General features: G+C 41.8%; 2 protein-coding genes across 2 annotated transcripts in view; one reads left to right on the top strand and one right to left on the bottom strand.

Annotated features, from left to right (window-relative positions):
• The window catches only part of Pudp (pseudouridine 5'-phosphatase), a 338,048-nt gene that overhangs the window by 71,423 nt on the left and 245,473 nt on the right, over positions 1–21,152 (bottom strand). The window lies entirely within an intron of this gene.
• Positions 10,568–11,559, top strand: LOC101716365 (nucleophosmin-like). The gene is given in 1 exon segment (XM_087209889.1): positions 10,568–11,559. A coding segment is annotated over 1 exon segment (882 nt). The 5' UTR covers positions 10,568–10,653; the 3' UTR covers positions 11,536–11,559.

Genomic DNA, 21,152 nt, shown 5'->3' with positions numbered 1-21,152 from the left:
TCTGTCACATGAGACAGCTTCTGTAGCATTAGACGCTGGAAGGATGGAAACGGATCATACTTCACTTTAATTAGGCTTGATATATGTGTGTGAGCAAGCCTTTGCACTTTGTTATGACTGATGTTGTTTGGACTGAAGATAGGACTTAAATATCATCAAGTGGTGGGTAACAAACAGCAGGAAAAAGTTAAGATCAAAGTTTCCAGGCCAGCAAGGTAAAGGCACAAACTCCATGTGTTTGTTTGTTTTTTTTAATTTTTTGTCTATTTTGTTTCTTTCCACCAGTCTATTATCTCACTGTCTCCTCTTATAGAGTACAGAATCTGCTAAAGAAACCACCTCAAAACACCTTTCATTTTGTCATAGCTGTCCAAATAACCGGAGGGTCCATGTCTTTCTAGATTATTACTTACATGTACTTGTGTGTGTATCTAATCCCAAACAGAATAAGAGAGGAAGAAGGGAAGAGGAAGGAGGGAAGTCACGAGGGAGGAAAGGGTGGAGGGACAGAAAGAAAGAGAAGGAGAAAGAGGAAAAAGAAGAAGGGGGAGGAGGAGAAGGAAAGAGGATGAAGAGGAGGAGGAAAGTGAGAAGGGGCAGGAGAAGGAAAGAGAAAGAATAGAAGAAAGGGAGGAGAGGGAGGAGGAGGCAAGGGGAGGGGAGGGAGAGGGACAGAAGTGGGTGTTAATTTAAAATAGGACACGAAGCCGTATCTCCCAACCATCTCTTAAGGCTGTTCAGCTCAGCTCTTCATGGACGGTACACAGCTAGAGAAGAAAAAAAGAACTGTCCAGATTGCTCAACATATTCAGCACATAATCCCAGCCCAGTGCAGAACAGATGTTAGAATCTCTGTGGCCTCTGACAGAAGCAGTTTGAACTCTTTGGACTTAGGGAAATAATTTTCAACCTAAATGAGAGATTAACAATGGAGGAGAAGAAAATGAAGCTGTCAAATTTAAAGCAAAAGTATGTTGAAAAATAAAAAAGAAGCAGTGAGTTTACAGACTGCTGTTCATGTAACCCACAAGGTTATTTTAGTGAGTACATTTAAAATTATGTTTACCACAGGGCACTGAATTGCTCATTTTGGTGATGGCATTAAATTATGAAGGAAATCACTAGACCACAGGGAAGTAAGTGATATGTCTTTGGTTCCAGCACGAGATGAGAAATATCCATTTCTAAACATGATGATAACTGGATCTAAAATGGGACCCCGTGATTCTCGCTTCCGGCTAGGCATATCCACACATAGTCCTCTCTTAAACTGTAACAAAGTTGACTTGGTGGACCAATAGGAAACACTATTGTTTTTATTATAGTAATGGAACATGACTCCCAAAACCAGGACACAAAAGATACTACGGTTTCTGTCTTGCTTTTTCTTACTCATTCTGAAGAAAGCCAGCCGCCATCTTGGGAGGAGAGTCAAGCAGTGCCATGAGGGAAGCCGCTTGGCATGGAACTCAGGACTTCTCAAAAGAGACAGTAAAGAATGGAGACCTTCCAATAGCAGCTGTCTAAGTGAACACTCTTGAAAAGCAGTTCCTCCAGCCCTAGTCAAGGCTTCTAATGACATGAGCTCCCAGGGGACATCTTGATGACAAGGTACTTCGGGCCAGAAATATTGAGCTCAGCCACCTCAGGATGACTGGGGATAGGAAACCAGGAGAATATGAATAAGTGTTACAATAAGCCATACCATTCGGAGATACCTTACCCACGGCATTAAGTAACTAATACAGAACTCAGTACCACCTTCCATTTGGAGACCAAGATGAAAAGCACCCTGTGTCTAGCTGAGAGAGAATTACTGTATTCTGTGTGGAAACTTCAACACTAAGGGAAATGGGTGAGGATAAGTTCATATAATTAACATAGGAGAGATTGCTATCATAGCAACATGTGCAGGAAGCTCATCATTTGGTACGATCTCATTTTGTCCAGATATGATCGCCAATTTATGAATGCAGAATCCTCCCAAAATAAAGTATCAGAGTGCAAAATATTATTTTGCCTTTAGTCACTCTGGCATGTCCACGTTCATGTTTGAGAAAAAGATAAAATAGTACAGATTGTCTAAACTAGACTAGCTGATTTTAAGGCTGATTTAAGAAATTATGGAACGATCTCTTTATGTGGCTAAAGTAAGGTATAAAACATGAACCACACTATGTGACTGGGTAGTAAACCTCAAATTGGTTTGGTTAAAAAGAGCTAAGTTCATGAGGACATTGTAGCACAATCTCTCCTTCCCTCTGGACTCTTGCCTTTCATTTACTTGCCGGACTCGGAGGAGGTGTGGACCAAGGAGGAGAAGATAGTTTTAACAGCTGAAGTATTTTAGGGAAAATTCAAAACACTTTTGGCCAACCTTGAAAATTAAATACATAACTTGCAAAATCACTACCTGCATGAATCTAGACTTGAGATGAAATCTAGATGTTTAAAACAGGGCTGGAAGAGCTTCCTCAAAGCTTTCCTTTCCGTGTATTTAAATATAGTCCTGAACCTGCAGATAAGCAGTATATTTGACTACCAAACTAGCTGTGGGACACACAAAGCAGGATCTAATTCTTTTCTGCAATCTTTGGGAGAAGAGACAGAGAAGTTGAGAGCATATTGATAAAAAGCAGTATCTCATCACTATTCTACCAACTCTAAAATTTTTGAAGTGTTAGACTTTAAAAGCAGGATCCACAAATTGGTTCAAGACCATCCTGTTAATAAGACTTCAGTAATCAATCCTGCAAAATGCTCTTTTTTCTTCTCATTAGTTTCCTAAGAAGGAGGAAACGAATACCTATGTAGCGAGAGCTGTATAGAACATGAAGTTTTTCTTGGCTGAAGTCGCTGCAATCCTAAGAGAGGAGAACTGTGTAATTATGACATTAGACCACTGATAAATTAGAATGCAAGAGGGAAAAATGCATTTTATATAAATCACACCTGCAAACATGGCTCTGATAAAGAAAACAGCCCGATAACAGATGAAGGGTTCCGTCTTTTGGATTCTAGTCTACGTCTGCACTTTGAGACAGTCCTCTCCAACCTACCTCTAAAATTTTAAGTAATAAATTTCTAATTCTAATATTCTCACTTCCCCGATGCTTCCAAACTATCATAAATCTGTATTTCCTACTTTTTTTTCACCTAAAGGGAGAAAAGCCTTCAAAAAGAGAAGGAAAACTTCAGCCGCCACCAATCATTGGTATTAGTTCTTTCACAGGATGATGAGTTGTTTTATTGAGAACTTGGCTATTGGCTGCAGGTAGAAACACAAAGCATCATCGGCCGTACAGTATTAGTTTGGACATTGCAGAATTCGACTAACGGGGCACTGTGACTGCTAGCCCTGAGATCACAATGTCCTTGGCTCAGGGGACACCTTCCTTGGGTTGGCAGGGTGCATCTGTGGGTGTGTCTGGCTGAACCACGAAAGTGTGACCATGAGCACCACGGCCGACAGCTGCTTCCTTCCTCTCTGGTGAGGAAAGGACTGAAAGCTCCAGCCCATTCGGCCTTTCCTCCTGTAACTTGTGAGTGTTGTCGACCAGCGGCGGGAAGGCTGATTAATAGAAGGACCAAACATACTTGTTTTTTTTTAAATTCTACCTGTACTGGACAAGCAGACATTTCTATCTTATTACTTCGCTCTCCATGCAAAATTGCAAGTTGTACCATAGGGTTTACCTTGTACTAGGCTTTGTAAGGGATCTAGAGATGATTTCAGTTATAGGGAGGGTGTGTGTCAGTTATGTGCAAAGACAATGCTGTTTTGTATAAGGGACATGAGCAACCCCACACCTTGGTATCCACGGAGGGGTCTTAGAAACCATCCTCCCACCAGGTACCTAGGGGTGCATGGACATATTTGTTCTTTTATATTTGTGCTGCAGACTCTTCAAAGTCCACTTTGTTCCCACTCTAAAAAGCTTCTGTTCTCATCAGGGCTGCCAGCTTCCTTCCACTTAAACTTGATTTTCCACTATTAAGTGAAGGATGTTCCGGCAACAGCGCATTAATTCCAGTGGACACTAAATTTTATCTAATTCAGCAAGCAGGTCTTTGTTAATTAGGCCTCCCAGGAAGAGTGACGGTGAAGATCTCCTCCAACCCGGCCTTGATCGATTCTCCCAACACGAACGCATCTGGTGCTCAATTACTCGGGCTTCTGGGTGAGAATGAGGGCCTTATTCCTGTTAACAGGGGAGACTCGGAAAATCACAATCAGCTGCCGCCCGGCCACAGAACCCACCAACCGCATACAGATAGCCTCTCAGCTAACTCTCCCTGTCGACCTTTGCCTACTGCTAGGATTGCGGGAGAGGGAAGAAAGGCTCCCTGCCACCCCTTCTAATGCAGCAGCAGCACCTGAGCCCAGTCACATGGAGGTCAGGTTGCTGAGCAGCACTTGCAAAAATGGGCTCTTTTGGTGCCAGAGGCTTGAGCAGGACTGGCTGCAGCCACTGCAAAATGAGTGCACAGAGACTCATTTAATGCAATATTGCTCTGCAGTTTCTTAAAAAGACAAGAAAAGAGAACAAAAGAAAGCAAGCATGAAAATGCCACATAATTGGATTTCCTTCTTCGAAAAAGAGCCACACTCAATAACTGTGGGACCACAGAGCACCTGGGTCAATTCCTTAAAAATTCACTCCCCTCCCCATGGTGAGACAGACACCAGTTTCTCCCAGGAGGCTCAGATACCCTGTCATGGATATTTCTGCATGGGAAACAACACAAAAGAAATGTTTTCATAAAGAAAAGGGAATATGGAGTTTTCTGGGTATGCACAGAACACTATGAATGCCAGCCCCGAGCTGAGGACCCAGTGGCCTTTGGAAAAGTGTATGTGGGGGGTGGAGAGTACAAAAGGTCAGCACCAATAGGTGGATGGTGTCACTGTTCATTTCAATCCCCTTTCTTTTGTCAAAAGAGGGGTGCTCAGGGACCAGCCCACCTTGTGCATGGGGACAGGCAGTTAGCTCTGGAAGGTCTGACTCGTTGCCCCCCTGGCCCACAGCATTCTGAATCTCATCCCTGGGTTTCTGTCCTAGAGATGAAAGAGCAGCAGTCACAGTCTGCCCTGCTTGCTGGCTGACATGCCTTCTCTCCATAAGGGACTTCAAATAGGAAATGTGGCCCCAGAGTCATGGGTAGGTGTCGGAAGGTGGCGCTGTGTGTGTCCTGGTGGGGAATTTGGTTTCAGAGAGGACACATGCACATTTACACATTTGGTGGCCACCTGTCATGGAGAGAGAGAGAGAGAGAGAGAGAGAGAGAGAAGGAGACAGAGAGTCAGAGAGAGAGAGAGAGAGAGGGCCAAAGGGAGAGCGGGCACTTGGTGTTATTAATATGATATTTCCCATTATCCTCAGCCTCTTATTTTCAGCAAAAGACCTAAAATAATGTGTTCTTCTAGCACATGGTCCCTGTATGTGTCTCTATGTGTTTATTCAATAATACTATTGACCTCGCTAATAACGGCAACTAGTCTGAGATTTTTATGTTTCTGCTTGCAAAGCATCTTTCTCGTGTTATCTCGCGAGGCATCACGTCACCCTCATTTGACAGGTGGTAAACTGAGGCTGGGAAGGATGTGTAAATAGCCCCCCTCTCTCCAACCACTAAGAGGAAAGGTGGGCTAAGCCTGAGGCTGTGGTTAGAGATGTGCTGACATCCATTACGTTCCTGTAAAAGGAGTGTGGAAGTGCTAGCCAGCGGAGGAAGGAATATGACCTTCATTTTATACTTGGGGAAACTGAGTCATGCCACCGGTGTCTAAGTTAATGCCTGCAGACTGTGTAAGTTGTTCAGCTTGTCCAGTCTGGCTTCAGCGTCTTAGCGTCAATAGGAGAGACAATAAAAATAGATTGCACCTAATGGAGCAAACTTGTGAGCAGAGAAAACGGGAACATTGCTAGAGGCGGATGGTCCCAGGCAGGACCCACAAAGCAGCACTGGAGGCTTGGCTGAGACAGTTCATTTTGTTTCATCCTCCTGTCAGTAAAAACCCATGCAACCTGCTAGATTCAACCTACTCAGAATCGCACAAGTCCTACAGCAAAATCGCAGCAATCAAGTAGGAAATGTAGGTTAGCATAATAAACAGGACAATGGGATATTTATATCTTATTGCCGTAAAAATCCTTAAAGAATCAGAGAGAGAGAGAGAGAGGGTGAGAATTGGAAGCCAGGCACAGTGGCACATGCCTGTAAGGCCTGTGATTCCAGGTATTAGAGAAGCTGAGGCAGGAGGAACACACATTTGAAGCCAACCTGGGCAATGTAAGAAGGCTCTGCCTCCAAAGAAATTTGAGAAAAATAAGGGATGAGGATGTAGCTTAGTGTGAGGCCCTTGGGTTTAATCCCCATTGCCACAAAAAACAAAAAAAGGAAAGGAAATAGTAAAGGAAAGGAAAAAGGAAGGAGAAAAGGGGTAGGGAGGGAAGGATGGAGGGAGGGAAGGATGGAGGGAGGGGAAGGAAGGAGAAAATCTCATCTACTTCAAGGCTGGGGTGAAATGTTCTTTTCAAAGAGTTTTGTCTCCCAATTCCATCATCACATATAAAATCCAAGTAAGCAGCTCAAAGCCTGTACGGAGAGATCGCCTGGTGGCCACAGGAGAAGAAATTAACGTGGCCTTCACTTTCAGGTTGGCTTATGGGAACTGAACTTCATCTCGATTCTTTTATGATCACAACAATTCCTAAAATCTGGATAACGGATTTATATTCCTGAGATGGATGCATTGCTTCAGCAGCTAGGGGAAAACCAAAAGGCAAGATCTGGTGTCACGGTACTGGGAAATTTACAAAGCTGGGAGATAAGAAAAATGGGGCTGCTCCGTGCGGCACATGGATTAGCAGCCTGCATCGATCGATCAATGCTCTGGATAATTGTTCGGCTTTTCGTGTCACTTTGTATAGCAACTGCTTCAAGGTAAAGAATATTAATACCTTTACCTAGGCAATATTTTAATTATGGTTGAGAGGATTTTCTTTCGAGGCCAACGTTGGGTAATTTCTTTTGGGGGAATTCATTCATTAGTGCAATATTAAAATTCATGTTTTCATGGATCCTTCTGGTGTTGTGTGCAGAGCACTTGCTATAGATATTTAAAGAAGCATAGTACTTTTCAGAGATGGCAGCCTTTGGAAGGCACAGGAATTAATGGCACGGGATGGACGGGGACACAAAGGAATTCTGGCAGCTCCTAGGAAATCTACCCGTTCCCGTGAGGTCTGAGGAAACATGTTTGCTTCTCTCTGGCTGCTTTTCCTCTTTTTCCAAATAAATGTGAGCTGTCCCTTCAGCTTCTCCTTGTTCCTCAGAGAGAGAAGGATTCGTTAGTAATGAGTGTGACCAAGATCCTAGAGGTCTAGATTCGTGTTCTTCTGGGGTTCTGTGGTGAGTGGTTTCCTGGAGTGGCTTTTGTACATCCTGGTCTGCAGTGTGACCCCCAAGGTCAGAGCCCCTGCAGGTCTCATGTTGGGATCATCTTAGAAGATGCGTGGGCTCTCCGCGGATGGTGATATGGTCAGTTATTTGTACCATCTCTTTCAGGCCGGGCTCCCTTCACTTCTCTGTCTCTGCTCTGTCACATGACATTCGGAACCCGACACTGTTTTTGTTCTGGGGAGCTGTGTATTTGGGGGGCAGGTGCTAGACGGTGTGCTGGGGACTTTCTTGGTCTCTCCTCACCAGGCACTTTGGGCATCCATCCAGTTGGGATAACAAGTATCTGGGTGTCATACGGTGAACTCTGGGGCAAAACCATGTGCAGGTGAGAAGTGCTGATTCCGTTAGACCAACCTTTGTGGAGCGTTCATTCCTACTCGGGGTACAGAGTAGTGAGTACTCAAACAGTGCCAAATGGATTTCACTATGTCCTCAGCGTCTAGGCAGGAGCTGGCAGGAGAGGAAAGCAGGAGAGGAGAAGGGGGCCAAAAGCCCCCAGCCGAGGGCCAGGGATTTAGCTCAATGGTGCTGCACCTGCCTCGCAAGCGAAAGGTCCTGACTTTGATTCCTGGTACCAAAAAAAAGTCCCCAACCGAGACACATGATAACATCTGAGAACCATAGAGCAGGGGAGGACAGGACAGGGGGACCACGGGGGCAAAGGAGCAGATATGGAAGCTGGATGGAGAGGTGGTGGCCATGGTGGTGGAAAAGAGTTGCTGGGGAGGGGAGTCTCTCTCTCTCTCTCTCTCTCTCTCTGTCACTCTCTCTGTCTCTGTCTCTCTCTCTCTCTCCTTCTCTCTGTCTCTCTGTCTCTGTTTCTTTCTCTCCTTCTGCTACTAGTTATAGACTAGAGTGTTTCAAAGTTTCATTTTCGCATACTTGTACATGTATAACATACTTTGAGTATTCCCCACTCCCAGTATCCTCCTTGACTTTCCTTAACCCATTTCCTTTTTTTTCTCTCCTCTAAAAATTCACCTTCTACTTGATTCATCTCTTTTTGAAAACACTTTTTTTTCTGGATTCCACATATGAGAAAACATGTGAGGTATTTGACTTTCTGAGTTTGGCTTATGTCACTTAACCTGATTTGCAGTTCATCTGTTTTTCTACAAATGATGATTTTATTCTTCTTCGTGGCTGAAAAACATTCCACTGTGTATACCTGCTACAATTACTTTATCCATTAGATAATTGACAGGCATCTGGGCTGTCTCCATAGCTTAGCTACTGAACTATACTACAATAAAAATGAATGTGGAGGTATCTGTCTAGTATGCTGACTTCAATTCTTTTGGAAATGTTCTGAGGGGCATAACAAGATAAACAGGTACCATAAGTGTTAGTCTTTTGAGGAATCGCCATACTGATTCATATAACGGGGAGACAAGTTTTACACAGTAAAACAGACCAAGGCATGAGATTTCCACAGGCATGAGATGTTCTGATGAACTCGATATAGTTTAAAATAAAATAAATGCAAAAAATCCAGTGAGTACAACTGTCCTACGAAAAATCTTAGATTATCAACAGAATGTGGTAGAGAGGGCTAGGCATTTCTCTCATAAGCATATGGGTGATTGTAAAGCTGTGTCTGCTGGCATTGCTCAGCATTGAGATGAGACTGCAGAAGGGAAGAAGGGAGGGAGGGAGGAAGGGAGGGAGGGGAGGAGAAAAAGAGAAGAAAAGATGTAGGAGAAGGAGGAGAGGGAGGAGGAGAAGGAAGAAGGAGGAGGAGAAGGAAAAAAAGGAGGAAGAAGAGGAGGAAGAGAAAGAGGAAGAAGAGGGAGAGAAGGATGAGAAAAAGAAGAAGCAGAGGCACAGAAGAAGGGGCTTCCAGGCTGCTGTTCCACTGCTCCCAGCACAGAGGAAGGGGCTTCCAGGCCACTGCTCCACTGCTCCCAGTGCAGATGAAGGGGCTTCCAGGGCACTGTACCACTGCTCAAAGCACAGAGGAAGGGGCTTCTGGGCCACCATTCCACCTCTTCCAGTGCAGAGGAGGTGAGCTATGTGGGTGCTGACAGCACCCCACCCCATAGACATGAGAAGACACATAAACATGTCTCAAAACCAGACTTCCAAATCACCTACAGCAACCTCAAAGGGAAATGAGATGGAACACTCTGATACTCAACCACCTGGACTCCCTGAACTAGCAACGAAAGAGGATCTGGAAAAAATGAAATCAGAAATAATTTCTCAGATAACAGCAGAGACTGTGCTCATAGTGCAAGACATGATTAATAAATCTAGAGAGGAGCTGAGGAACATGATGGAATCCCAACATAGGAAACAAATGAAATCCATGAAACAGATACAAACCGATTTCCAGGAGATTAAAAACTCCATTGAAAGTCTGTGAAGCAGAATGAGCCAATGTGAGGACAGAATTTCAGATATAGAAGATAAGATTGAAATTAGTGACCAGGAAAAGAAAAATTGCTTCAAAATTGTAAGGGACCATGAGAAAGCAGTCCAGCAGCTGCTAGATGATACAAAGAAGAATAGCATAAGACTGATTGGAGTCAATGAAGAAAGAGGAGAGAGTGCAAATGACATAAAAAATCTCTTCACAGAAATAATGGCAGAAAACTTCCCAAGCAGGGGGGAGAAGAGCTTGACATACAGACAAGTGAGGCATATAGGACTCCAAATAGCCTCGATCAAAAAAAAATCTACACATGGGCATATAATTGTTAAGATTCCAGAAACCCAACAGAAGAACAAAGTTCTACAAGCAGTTAGAGAAAAGAAACAAATCACATACAAAGGAAAGCCCATCAGAACCACAGCAGACTTCTCAAGGCAAACCCTCAAGGCAAGAAGAGGTTGTAGTGATGTATTCCAAGCTCTAAAGGAAAACAGCCTCCAACCCAGATTGATGAACCCTGCAAAACTATCTTTCAAAATTGAAGGAGAAATAAGATACTTTCATAACAAAGAGCACCTTAGGAACTTCATGGATACCAAACCAGCACTCCAAAAAATTTTAGATATCCTAGGAACAGCCATTGAGGATCACAACCCCAGGAAGCACAGCAGAATGAATCCACCAGGCACGACAAGAAATTAAATGTAAAGGGGGAGCCCTGGTGTGATTCCATCCTGTGCATCTGTTCTCTGGGGCAGTAGCTGTTTATTTCCATCCACATTCTCTCCCACCTAAATGCATGCCACCACTCCATGGAAGATTCAGTGGATATGGATATGAGCCCCGTGAGGCCCCAGAACTATCGTTTCGGTTGTGAACTAAAGGCCGACAAAGATTATAACTTCACGGTGGATAACGATGAAAATGAGTACCAGTTGTCATTAAGAACGGTCAGTTTAGGGGCTGGTGCAAAGGATGAATTGCACATTGTGGAAGCAGAGGTAATAAATTACGAAGGCAGTCCAATTAAAGTAACACTAGCAACTTTGAAAATGTCTGTATAGCCAACGGTTTCCCTTGGGGGCTTTGAAATTACACCACCCGTGGTCTTAAGGTTGAAGTGTGGTTCAGGGCCTATGCATATTAGTGGACAGCACTTAGAAGCTGTGGAGGAAGATGCAGAATAAGATGATGAGGAGGAAGAGGATGTAAAACTCTTAAGTATATCTGGAAAGCGATCTGCCCCTGGAAGTGATAGCAAGTTTCCACAGAAAAAAGTAAAACTAGCGGCTGATGAAGATGATGATGATGACGATGAAGACAATGATGATGAAGATGATGACGACGATGATTTTGATGATGAGGAAGCTGAAGATAAAGCACCAGTGAAGAAATCAATACAAGATACTCCAGCCAAAAATGCACAAAAATCAAGACAGAATGAAAAAGACTCAAAACCATCAACACTAAGATCGAAAGGTCAAGAATCCTTCAAAAAACAAGAAAGGACTCCTAAAACACCCAAAGGACCTAGTTCTGTAGAAGATATTAAAGGAAAAATGCAAGCAAGTCTAGAAAAGGGTGGTTCTCTTCCCAAAGTGGAAGCCAAGTTCATAAATTATGTGAAGAATTGCTTCCAGATGACTGACCAGGAGGCTATTCAAGATCTCTGGCAGTGGAGGAAATCTCTTTAAGAAAACAATTTAAACAGTTTGTTAAATTTTCCATCTTATTTCATTTCTATAACAGTTGATATCTGGCTATCCTTTTTATAATGCAAAGTGAGAACTTTCCCTACCGTGTTTGATAAATGTTGTCCAGGTTCCATTGCCAAGAATGTATTGTCCAAAATGCCTGTTTAGTTTTTAAAGATGGAACTCCACCCTTTGCTTGGTTTTAAGTATGTATGGAATGTTATGATAGGACATAGTAGTAATGTGGTCAGAGATGGAGATTGTAGGGAGACAAAAATATACATGTGAAATAAACTCAGTATTTTAATAAAGTAAAAATAAATAAATAAATAAAAATAAATATAAAGGGAGAGAATTCAGCAAAAAGAAAAAGTCATGATAATGATAAGTCAATATGCATCAGTTATAACCATCAATGTTAATGGTCTCAACTCACCAATCAAAAGAAATAGACTGACAGAATGGGTCAAGAAGCAAAATCCAACAATATGCTGCATACAAAAAACACATTTAACTCAAAAAGAAGCTCATAGACTGAAAGTTAAAGGGTGGAAAACAATACTCCATGCAATAGGAACCCCCAAAAAAAGCAGGAGTAGCTATCCTCTTTGCAGATCAAATCAACACTGATTAAGAGAGACAAAGAAGGACACTACATCCTTGTAAAGGATCAATCCAACAGGAAGAGATGACAATCATAAATAGCTATGCACCAAACACTAGTTCACCCAATTATATAAAACAAATACTAACGGACATGAAGAGTCATATATGCACTAATACAGTTGTAGTGGGAGACCTCAATACCCGACTGTCACAAAGAGATAGATCAACTAGACAAAAAATAAGTAATGAAATACTTGAACTCAATTGAACTCGTGAACAAATGAATTTAACAGATATTTAAAGAGTGTTCCACCCCACAAAATCAGAATACACATTCTTTTAAGCTGAACACAGGTTGTTCTCCAAAATAGACCACATACTAGCTCATAGAACATGTTTAAGTAAGTGCAAAGGAATTGAAGTTATCCCCTGTATATTATCAGACCATAGTGTGATAAAGTTGGAGATCCATAGCAAAAGAAACCACAAAAATGTCATAAACACATGGAAACACACTTCTGAATAACCAATGGGTCACAGAGGAAATTAAAGAAGAAATCAGACAGTTCCTTCAATTAAATGACAATGACAATACAACATATTGGAATCTATGGGACACAATGAAAGCAGTCTTATGAGGGAAATTCATAGCAGTAAATACTCATATTAGGAAAACAGAGCAAGCCCAATTAAACAACCTGATGCTGAACCTCAAGGTTCTAGAAAAAGAGCAGGACAACTCCAAAGCCCATAAAAGGGAGGAAATTATAAAGATCATAGCAGAAATCAAATCAATGGAGACTAAGAGAATGATACAAAAAAACTGATGAAGCCAAGAGTTGGTTCTTCGAAAGAATCAACAAAATTGACAAACCCTTAGCCAACCTTATCAGAAAAAGGAAAGAAAAGGCCCAAATCCATGCAATTAGGAATGAAAAGGGTGAAATTGCAATGGACCCAGCAGAAATCCAGAGGATCATCAATATCTACTTCCAGAACCTATACACGAATAAGATGGACAACACAGAAGAAATGGACAGATTCCTAGATACATATGAATCACCAAAGTTGAACGAAGACCTGAAAATTCTAAACAACCCAATATCAATCAATGAAATTGAAAACATAATTAAAAACTTACCAACTAAGAAAAGACTATGTCCTGATGGCTTCACTGCTGAATTCTATGAGACATTTAGAGAGAAACTACTGCCACTACTGTTTAAACTCGTTAATGAAATTGAAAGGGAAGCAATACTCCCGAATACTTTCCTGGAAGCAAACATCACCTTGATCCTCAAAGCAGAAAAAGGCCCAACCCAGCTATAGGCCAATCTCACTAATGACCATAGGTTCAAAAATCCTTAATAAGATACCAGCAAATAGAATGCAGAAGATCATCAAGAAGATCATACACCCTGACCAATTGGGATTCATCCCAGGGATGCAGGGATGGTTCAATATATGCAAATCAATCAATGTAATACACTCCATCAGTAGAGCCAAGGACAAAAATCATATGACCATCTAAATAGATGCAGAAAAAATATTTGACAAAATCTAACATGCATTTATGATAAAAAAAAAAACCCTACAAAAAATTGGAATAGATGGGCTCTACTTCAATCTGATAAAAGCCATCTATGAAAAACCAACAGTTAATATCATACTAAATGGTCAAAAACTGAAATCCTTCACACTAAAATCAGGAACAAGTCAAGGCTGTCCAACACACAAAAATCAAAAGCTTTCCTCCACATGAACAACAGAGTCACTGAGAGAGAAATAGGGCAAACAATTCCTTTCACAATAGCATCCAAAAAAACTGAAATACCTAGGAATCAACCTAAAGAAAGAAATCAAAGAACTCTTCTCTGAAAACTATAGCACTCTGAAAAGAGAGGTTGAAGATGATATGAGAAAGTGGAAAGACAACCCCTGATCATGGATAGGAAGGATAAACATAGTGAAAATGGCCATACTTCCAAAACTGCTATATAGATTCAATGCAATCCCAATTGAAATCCCAGCAGCATACTTCACTGATCTTGAGAAAATAATCCAAAAATTAATTTGGAACAAGAAGAGACCCAGAATAGCAAAAGCAATTCTAGATAACAGAGACATGGCAGAAGGTATCACAATCCCCAACTTGAAACTATACTACAAAGCTACTGTGATAAAAACAGCATGGTACTGGCAAAGAAACAGACCTGAGGACCAGTGAAACAGATTAGAAGATGCAGAAGCAACTCCAGACAAACTCAGCCATTGTATCTTCGATAAAGGAGCCAAACACCCTCATTGGAGGAAAGATAGCCTCTTTAATAAATGGTGCTGGAGAAATTGGGTTTCAACTTGCCAAAGATTAAAAGTAGACCTATATCTCTCACCATGCACTAAACTAAAATCAAAATGGATTAAAGATCTAAATATTAAAATAGAAATTCTGAGTCAGCTGGAACAGAGGTTGGGTAGAACTCTTGAAGACATTGGTGTAGGAAAAGATTTTATGAACAAAACCTCAGTTGCCCATGAACTAGCACAAACAATCAATAAGTGAGATCTCTTCTCATTACAAAGCTTCTGAACAGCAAGAGAAACCACTAGCAGTGTGAAGAGACAACCCACAATGTGGGAAAATATCCTCACCTGCTTTTCCTCAGACAAAGGTCTACTATCTTGAATCTATAAAGAACTTAAAACAATCAGACCTCCCAAATTTAAAGACCCAATCTGAACATGGGCATCTGAAATGAACAGACATTTCTCAGATGAAGAAGTAGAAAAAGCAAATAAACATATCAAAAATGTTCAACATCACTGGTCATTCGAGAGATCCAAATGAAAACAATGCTGAGATTCCACCTCACTCCAGAAAGAATGGCTGCTATCATGAAATCAATCAATTACAAATGCTGGCTGGGCTGTGGGGAAAGAGGAACCCTGCTCCACTGCTGGTGGGAGTGTAGACTGGTGCAACCACTGTGGAAATCAGTATGGAGATACCTCAAAGAACTAGGACTGGAAGTTCCATTTGACCCTGCTATTCCCCTGCTGGGGATCTTCCCCAAAGAATTAAAAGAATCATACCACAGTGATATATGTGCACCCATGTTCATAGCAGCGCAGTTTGTAATAGTTAAAACTTGGAAACAGCCCAAATGCCCATCAACTGGAGACTGGATAAAGAAAATGTGGTTTTTTTATAAAATGGAGTACTACTCAGCCATAAAAAATGAGAAATTAGAGACATTTATAGAAAAATGGATGCACATTGAGGCGATACTCTTAAGTGAAATAAGTAGGACACACATCTGTAAATACCGAATAGTTTCTCTAGTGTGAGAAACTGAAAGTGTAAATAAGGACTAAAATGTATAATAGATAATGTGAAATAGGAAGAAAAGGGGCAAACGGGAAGGGGAAGTGGGAGGAGTAGGGGAAAGGAAAGAAGGGATTGGAATTAATATGAGAAAATGAAAAAATGGAAACAAAGTCTTTGTAAATAGGAAGGGGTGGAGGTGTTGAAGGGACGGCAGGGGAAAGGGGAAAAATAAGAACCAAGAGAGACTATGTAAAGGTGCAAATTTCCAATGATGAATGTCATTATATTGTATACCTACAATGTACCAACAAAAGAAAATTTTAAAAAAAAGAAGCAGTAGAGCAAGAGGAGGAGGAGGGAAGAAGAAGAAAAAGAGGAAGAAGGAGGAGGAGGAGAGTTAAGGTGAAGATAGTCATGCATATTGCATGTTGCTAGCCTTGACAACATCAAAATCCAACCCTCAAAGCATGATTTCTACTGAAGATGTATGGGACCCTTACCAGTCAGAGACACTGTTTCATTCCAATCTAGAGATGGACCAAGAGCCTGCCTGTTCAGAGCAACTCCCTCATCCATGGAGGCTTAAATGATTGTGTGAGATGCTGGGGTCTGTGGACTGTGAAGAGAGAAGGGCAGGAGCAGAGAGCCCACTAGCAAGGTACCTGGAGTTAGAACAGTGACTCAGGGTGGTATCTTGTCCTGCAGTCCAAGCAGTGGAGATGGACGGCAACAGGACAGAGAATGGAGAGATATTTTCCAGCCCTCATGTTTCAGCAGTTCCATCCTCCCCAAAATGCCACAGCCTCTTCTCCTGCTCCCAGATAGCGCCCTGTACATGCTCATCATGCATGCACAATTTACACTGTACAATTTATTTTGCCACTGTTTGCATATTTCTCTCCCTTCCTGACACCTTCCAGCCCTCTGTGGAACCCCTGTGAGAGCAGGCAAAACAAGTGATGGATTTTAGGTGGGACTAGGAGCTGGGAGAGAGGGAGGAGGGATCACAGAGTGCATAAGTCCTTGGCTTAAAAAGCCTCTGTTTCCAGAGAGAGGGAGAAAAACAAGGAGGATCCCACAGGATCCATGGAACAGGAGAGAAATGTACAAAGTCAGTTCAGAAATAGTGAAGGTGGGAATTTCTCTGAAGCATCCAAGTTGATAACTTAGTTAATAAAATGCAGAGTCTTGGTGTTCTGCAGACAGATGTTCCATTATTGGAACATTATTATTGGAACATTATTCCATTATTGGAATCCACAGATTCCATTATCTGCGCAGGGTTGGGAAACATGGCATAGGATTTCACTCATAAGAATGGGGTCTGAAGGCCACAGAATAGAAATCAGGAAACACAGAGCCCGAGTCTAGTTCTGGGGACTCCACAGCTTACTGTACAGACAGACACTGATCCAGGTTTGCCAATGGAAAGTTGGGATATTTTTCTCTTTCTATAAGGTAGGGAAACTTCATATAACTGTGTTAATAAAATATTTTCCCTTAAAAGCTCTTAAGAGAAATAGCCATAATTTCTTTGTTTGTGCTATAATTTGGGTCTGAAATGTCCCCCAAATGCCCATGGTTTGGTCTCCACCATGGATATATTGGGATGTGGTGAAAAATTTTAGAGGTGGAGCCTAGGGAGAAGTCTTTAGGTTATTGGAGGAGTGGGTGGAGCCTAGGAAGAAGTCTTTAGGTTATCAGAAGTGTGGTCTGGGAGATGTTGGGATCCTAGTTGCTTCTTCTTCCTCTTTCTGCCTTTCACTTCCTGTCCATGAGGTAAAGCGTGTTGTTCAACAAAATCACACACTAAAAACCACAAAACCATGACCCAATATAAATCTTTTTCCTTTATAGGTTGATTACCTCCAGGGTTTGTTAACAGAGATGGGAAGCTGATTAAGACAGTCTGTTCCTGGGTGTTTTTGATTTCTTTTGCTGTTCTCATCTGCTGGGGAAATCACTCCGCCAATATCTACAAGCCCACAGGCACAGTAATCCAATATCTAGCCTGCAGATGGATACAGTCATCTCACCGTACATTGCCTCTTTGTAATTGCTTTCTCGGGCATTAGGTAATCACAACATAACAGAACCATTAATATGTGCCAATGCAGTCTTCTTTTCCTCCTGATCACTGAAGCACCCATCCACAAGAAATTGCCAGCTGACTTATTGATGAGTCCAAATATAGTTTTTGCTGTCCCATCATGAAGGCTCTGTTCAGAGATTGTATTTTTTTATTTCCTCCTGCATTTGCAAGAGAAACTGGTATTTCTGTTTCTCTGGGTTTTGCAATGGAAATGGAGAGACTGTGGGCACCAGTGTATTTTGAAAGTGTGTCATCTTGATAGGGAAAGTGTGGTGTGTATGGGCCAGGCTTACTGTCTAACAACACCTGACATTTCCCTTGCGGAGTAACTAGTGCAAGTCAGTCCCTCTCTCTCCCAGGAAAAAGTCCAGCTGCCTGTGGGCAGATCAAAGGTGTCTCATGAGTTTGCCTGTGACTGGATTGTGCTGAGCACTTATCCTCATCTCTATGCATGAGGATAGATATTCAAAGCCATGCTCCAATTGGCTGGAATTTCCACTTGCCTTATGCAGATGGATGAAAATATATGCATCTCTATTATAGATACTGGGAAGCGTTTGTTCATGAGGAAAAACAAGCAGAATGAGCTAAATTGGACTATGGAAAATGTGTTCATGAAGTGAATAGCCAAAGTGATGCTGCCCTTTCTGAATAGGAAAAGGAAATCCAAAAACATATATCATGACAAAAGATATGAAGGGCATCATTGAAATAAAGAGCAGAACATACTAGGAAAATGTTTTTAGATTCAGGCAAACCTGCTTTCCAACATACCCGTAATTTATGAGCAGTGGAGGTGGTGCGTTCTACCTTAAGCAGTTTTGTAGGCATTAAATAGAATAATACTTATTAGAGTGCCTAATGGCATGCAGGGTGCATGATTAATGCCTGGGATATTTCAGTCTTTTCTCAGACTATTTTCAGCAATTTTTTTCCCTACTCTTTCACATCTTTGGGATCTCAGCAGATACATCCACTTACCATAAAACATTTTTTTTGCACCTTGGCAAAACTTTCGGCATCATCCTCTATTAGAAAACCTATAAAAATTTCATAAATATGAAATTAGAGCCCGCAGGAATGTAAATTTCATTCTGCAGTTATGATGTGTGCCTTCGGGAAATGACCCTTTCTATGCAGAAAAAGCTGTATCACATTTATGGTCTGATTTTGATGCCTGGATAAAGGAGATCAAGCCAAGCCCTGCTTGACACAATTTCTTTCCCGCTGCCTTTGATGATAACTACAGTGGCTTCCAAGAAGGTCTGTATTCAGTATTATAGTTAAGAGTGCTGCTCCCAGCTTATCAGAATCAGTGAGATGATTTGCACAATCAAAAAAGGTGAAAATATAGACATGATTTCACCCATCCTTGGGACATACGTAAGATTGAAGTGGTGCACTGAATCCAAAGGCATGCTGGAAGTACCTTATCCTTCCAGCAACTCAAGTTCAAGGATGTATCAAGAAGAAGGAGAAATAGTCTTTAACCTCAAAGGGAAAATGCTTTGGTGACAGGGATGTATCTGGAAACCAGTCATTGAACAGAACTGTGTTGCCAGAGGCAGGGACAATGAGAAGATGTTGTACATCCAGAAGAAATCCACTAGCTAGACCCATGTCTTTGGCATCAAAGATACGAAGAGTTGAGATCACAGGATGTGCAAATAGTGTCATGGAATGAGACCAAGACAGCCCCAAATGGGATCTGCTATTCCTTCCACACTTTTAAGTTAAACTCTTTCTTGTTTTTCAGTTTTTATTCTTTTACTCATCTGTGTTTGCTGTATATACATTCCTTTTGGTTTTGAGTGTGTGTGTGTGTGTGTGTGTGTGTGTGTGTGTTTAAGTGAGTCAGCCAGGATCTTGGAATATATTGAAGATATTGTTATGAAATGACTGTCGGTAATGGAAGAGATAGACCCAGGAGAGAGTTCTCTCACTCTTCTCTCCTTTGTACATCCCAGAAGTCTTCAGCATTATCACAACCAATATGCCTCAATATGCCTCTTTTGAATGTAACAAAGGGAATGACCTTTTTTAGCACCTTCAAATAACTTTCACATATGTTAGAAACTCCTGCAATCACAATTAGAAAATAAATCAATACAGTACCCTAGGCATGATATAAATGATGAGGCAAAGGAAAGCACTTCTAAGAAAACAGTATGTAAGCTGGGTGTGGTGGTGCACTCTTATAATCCTAACCCTCTGGAAAACTGAGTCAGGAGGACCTCAGGTTCAAGCCCAGCCTGGGCCACTTAGTGAGACGCTGTCTCAAAATTTAAATAAAGGAAGTGGCTGGGCGCAAACGCCCAAGTTTTGATCATCAGTACCACAAAAACAAAACAAAACAAAAAACAAATACAGTACAGACCGATAGACATAAAAATGACACGCATAACAATGTTGAGATGATTTGGTGCAATTTCACAAACGACATGAGGCAGAGATGGCTGTACTTCCCTGAGATGCAGAAACCTGATTTGAAAGGAGATCAGAAGATGTTCCTCAAAGAAAACACGGGGCATTAAAACAAAAGTAGTCCATAGATGGTACCAGAAAAACAAGTAGTTTTCAGATGGGGAAGAACAGAGAAGATTTCTTTGACTGTGGTAAGAGAGGAAAAGAAAGGGAATAATTGCAAATAAAGAAGGGATCAATACTGCGAGCCACATTGCAGACTGTCTCTGGGGGAGAAAGGTCTGGATTGTCACTGTGAGCTTGGATTGGCCTTATTTATAAATGTAGTGTCACAGGTTCTTCTTAGGCTGCGACTCCAAGTGGTTATGACAGACAATGGCAGAAAACAAAGCCCTATTTGGAGACCCCGTCACGTGTTAAGGAGACTCCAGTGTGTGGACCGGAATTCATGTCGCTGATGTGACTTTCTAAAAGGGTATGCTACGTTTCCTGAAATTCTTAACACGACAAAGTACAATTTCCCATCATTTTACCCAATACTCAGACTCCTTATGAAAAAAAAATTATATTTTATAATAATAGGGGAAAATGTGCCGGTTTACCTGGAAAATAATTGGCCCCTGGGCTCAGATAGCTATGAAATGGTTTTTCACCTACAGGCTTTTTTAGGGACATTGACAATAATCATACAGGGTATTATGTCTACAATAGGAAGTGTTCAACTAAAGGCCAGGTAGTCAGGGCTGGGTCCTGAAGCATCAGTGACAGAGGCAGGGGCTGGAGGGGTGATTGGATGACAGAGGCAGGGACCTCATCCTAGGGTTGTTGCTGACTTCATAGCTGAATGGGCCATGGGTACACATGGGCACACATGCCAAGTTGAAGGCAGTGGTCACAAGGGATGTCCATCGAAGGGAATATATCTTATCTCCCCGGTCCCTTCCTCTCTGCCTCTTTCTACTCTTTCTACTCTCTGCTTCTTGGCTGTCAGGAAGTATGGAGCTGTCCTCCACCATGCTCTTCAGCCATGGTGTTTCTGTCTCACCAGAGACCTGACTCCTTGAAGCTGGTGACCACTGATTGAAAGCTCTGAGCTGTGAGTCAATATAAACCTTTCCTCCTTCCAGTTGTTTTCTCAGGTATTTGGTTGCAGTGATAAGAATCTAA

The sequence above is a fragment of the Heterocephalus glaber genome, unplaced genomic scaffold (assembly GCF_053883595.1).
Source record: "Heterocephalus glaber isolate CG9 unplaced genomic scaffold, H.glaber_assembly_v1.0 deba00001072, whole genome shotgun sequence".
In the NCBI taxonomy this organism is placed as follows: Eukaryota; Metazoa; Chordata; class Mammalia; order Rodentia; family Bathyergidae; genus Heterocephalus; species Heterocephalus glaber.
Note: the sequence above shows the minus strand (reverse complement) of the source record. Positions and strands in the feature narration are given on the sequence as shown.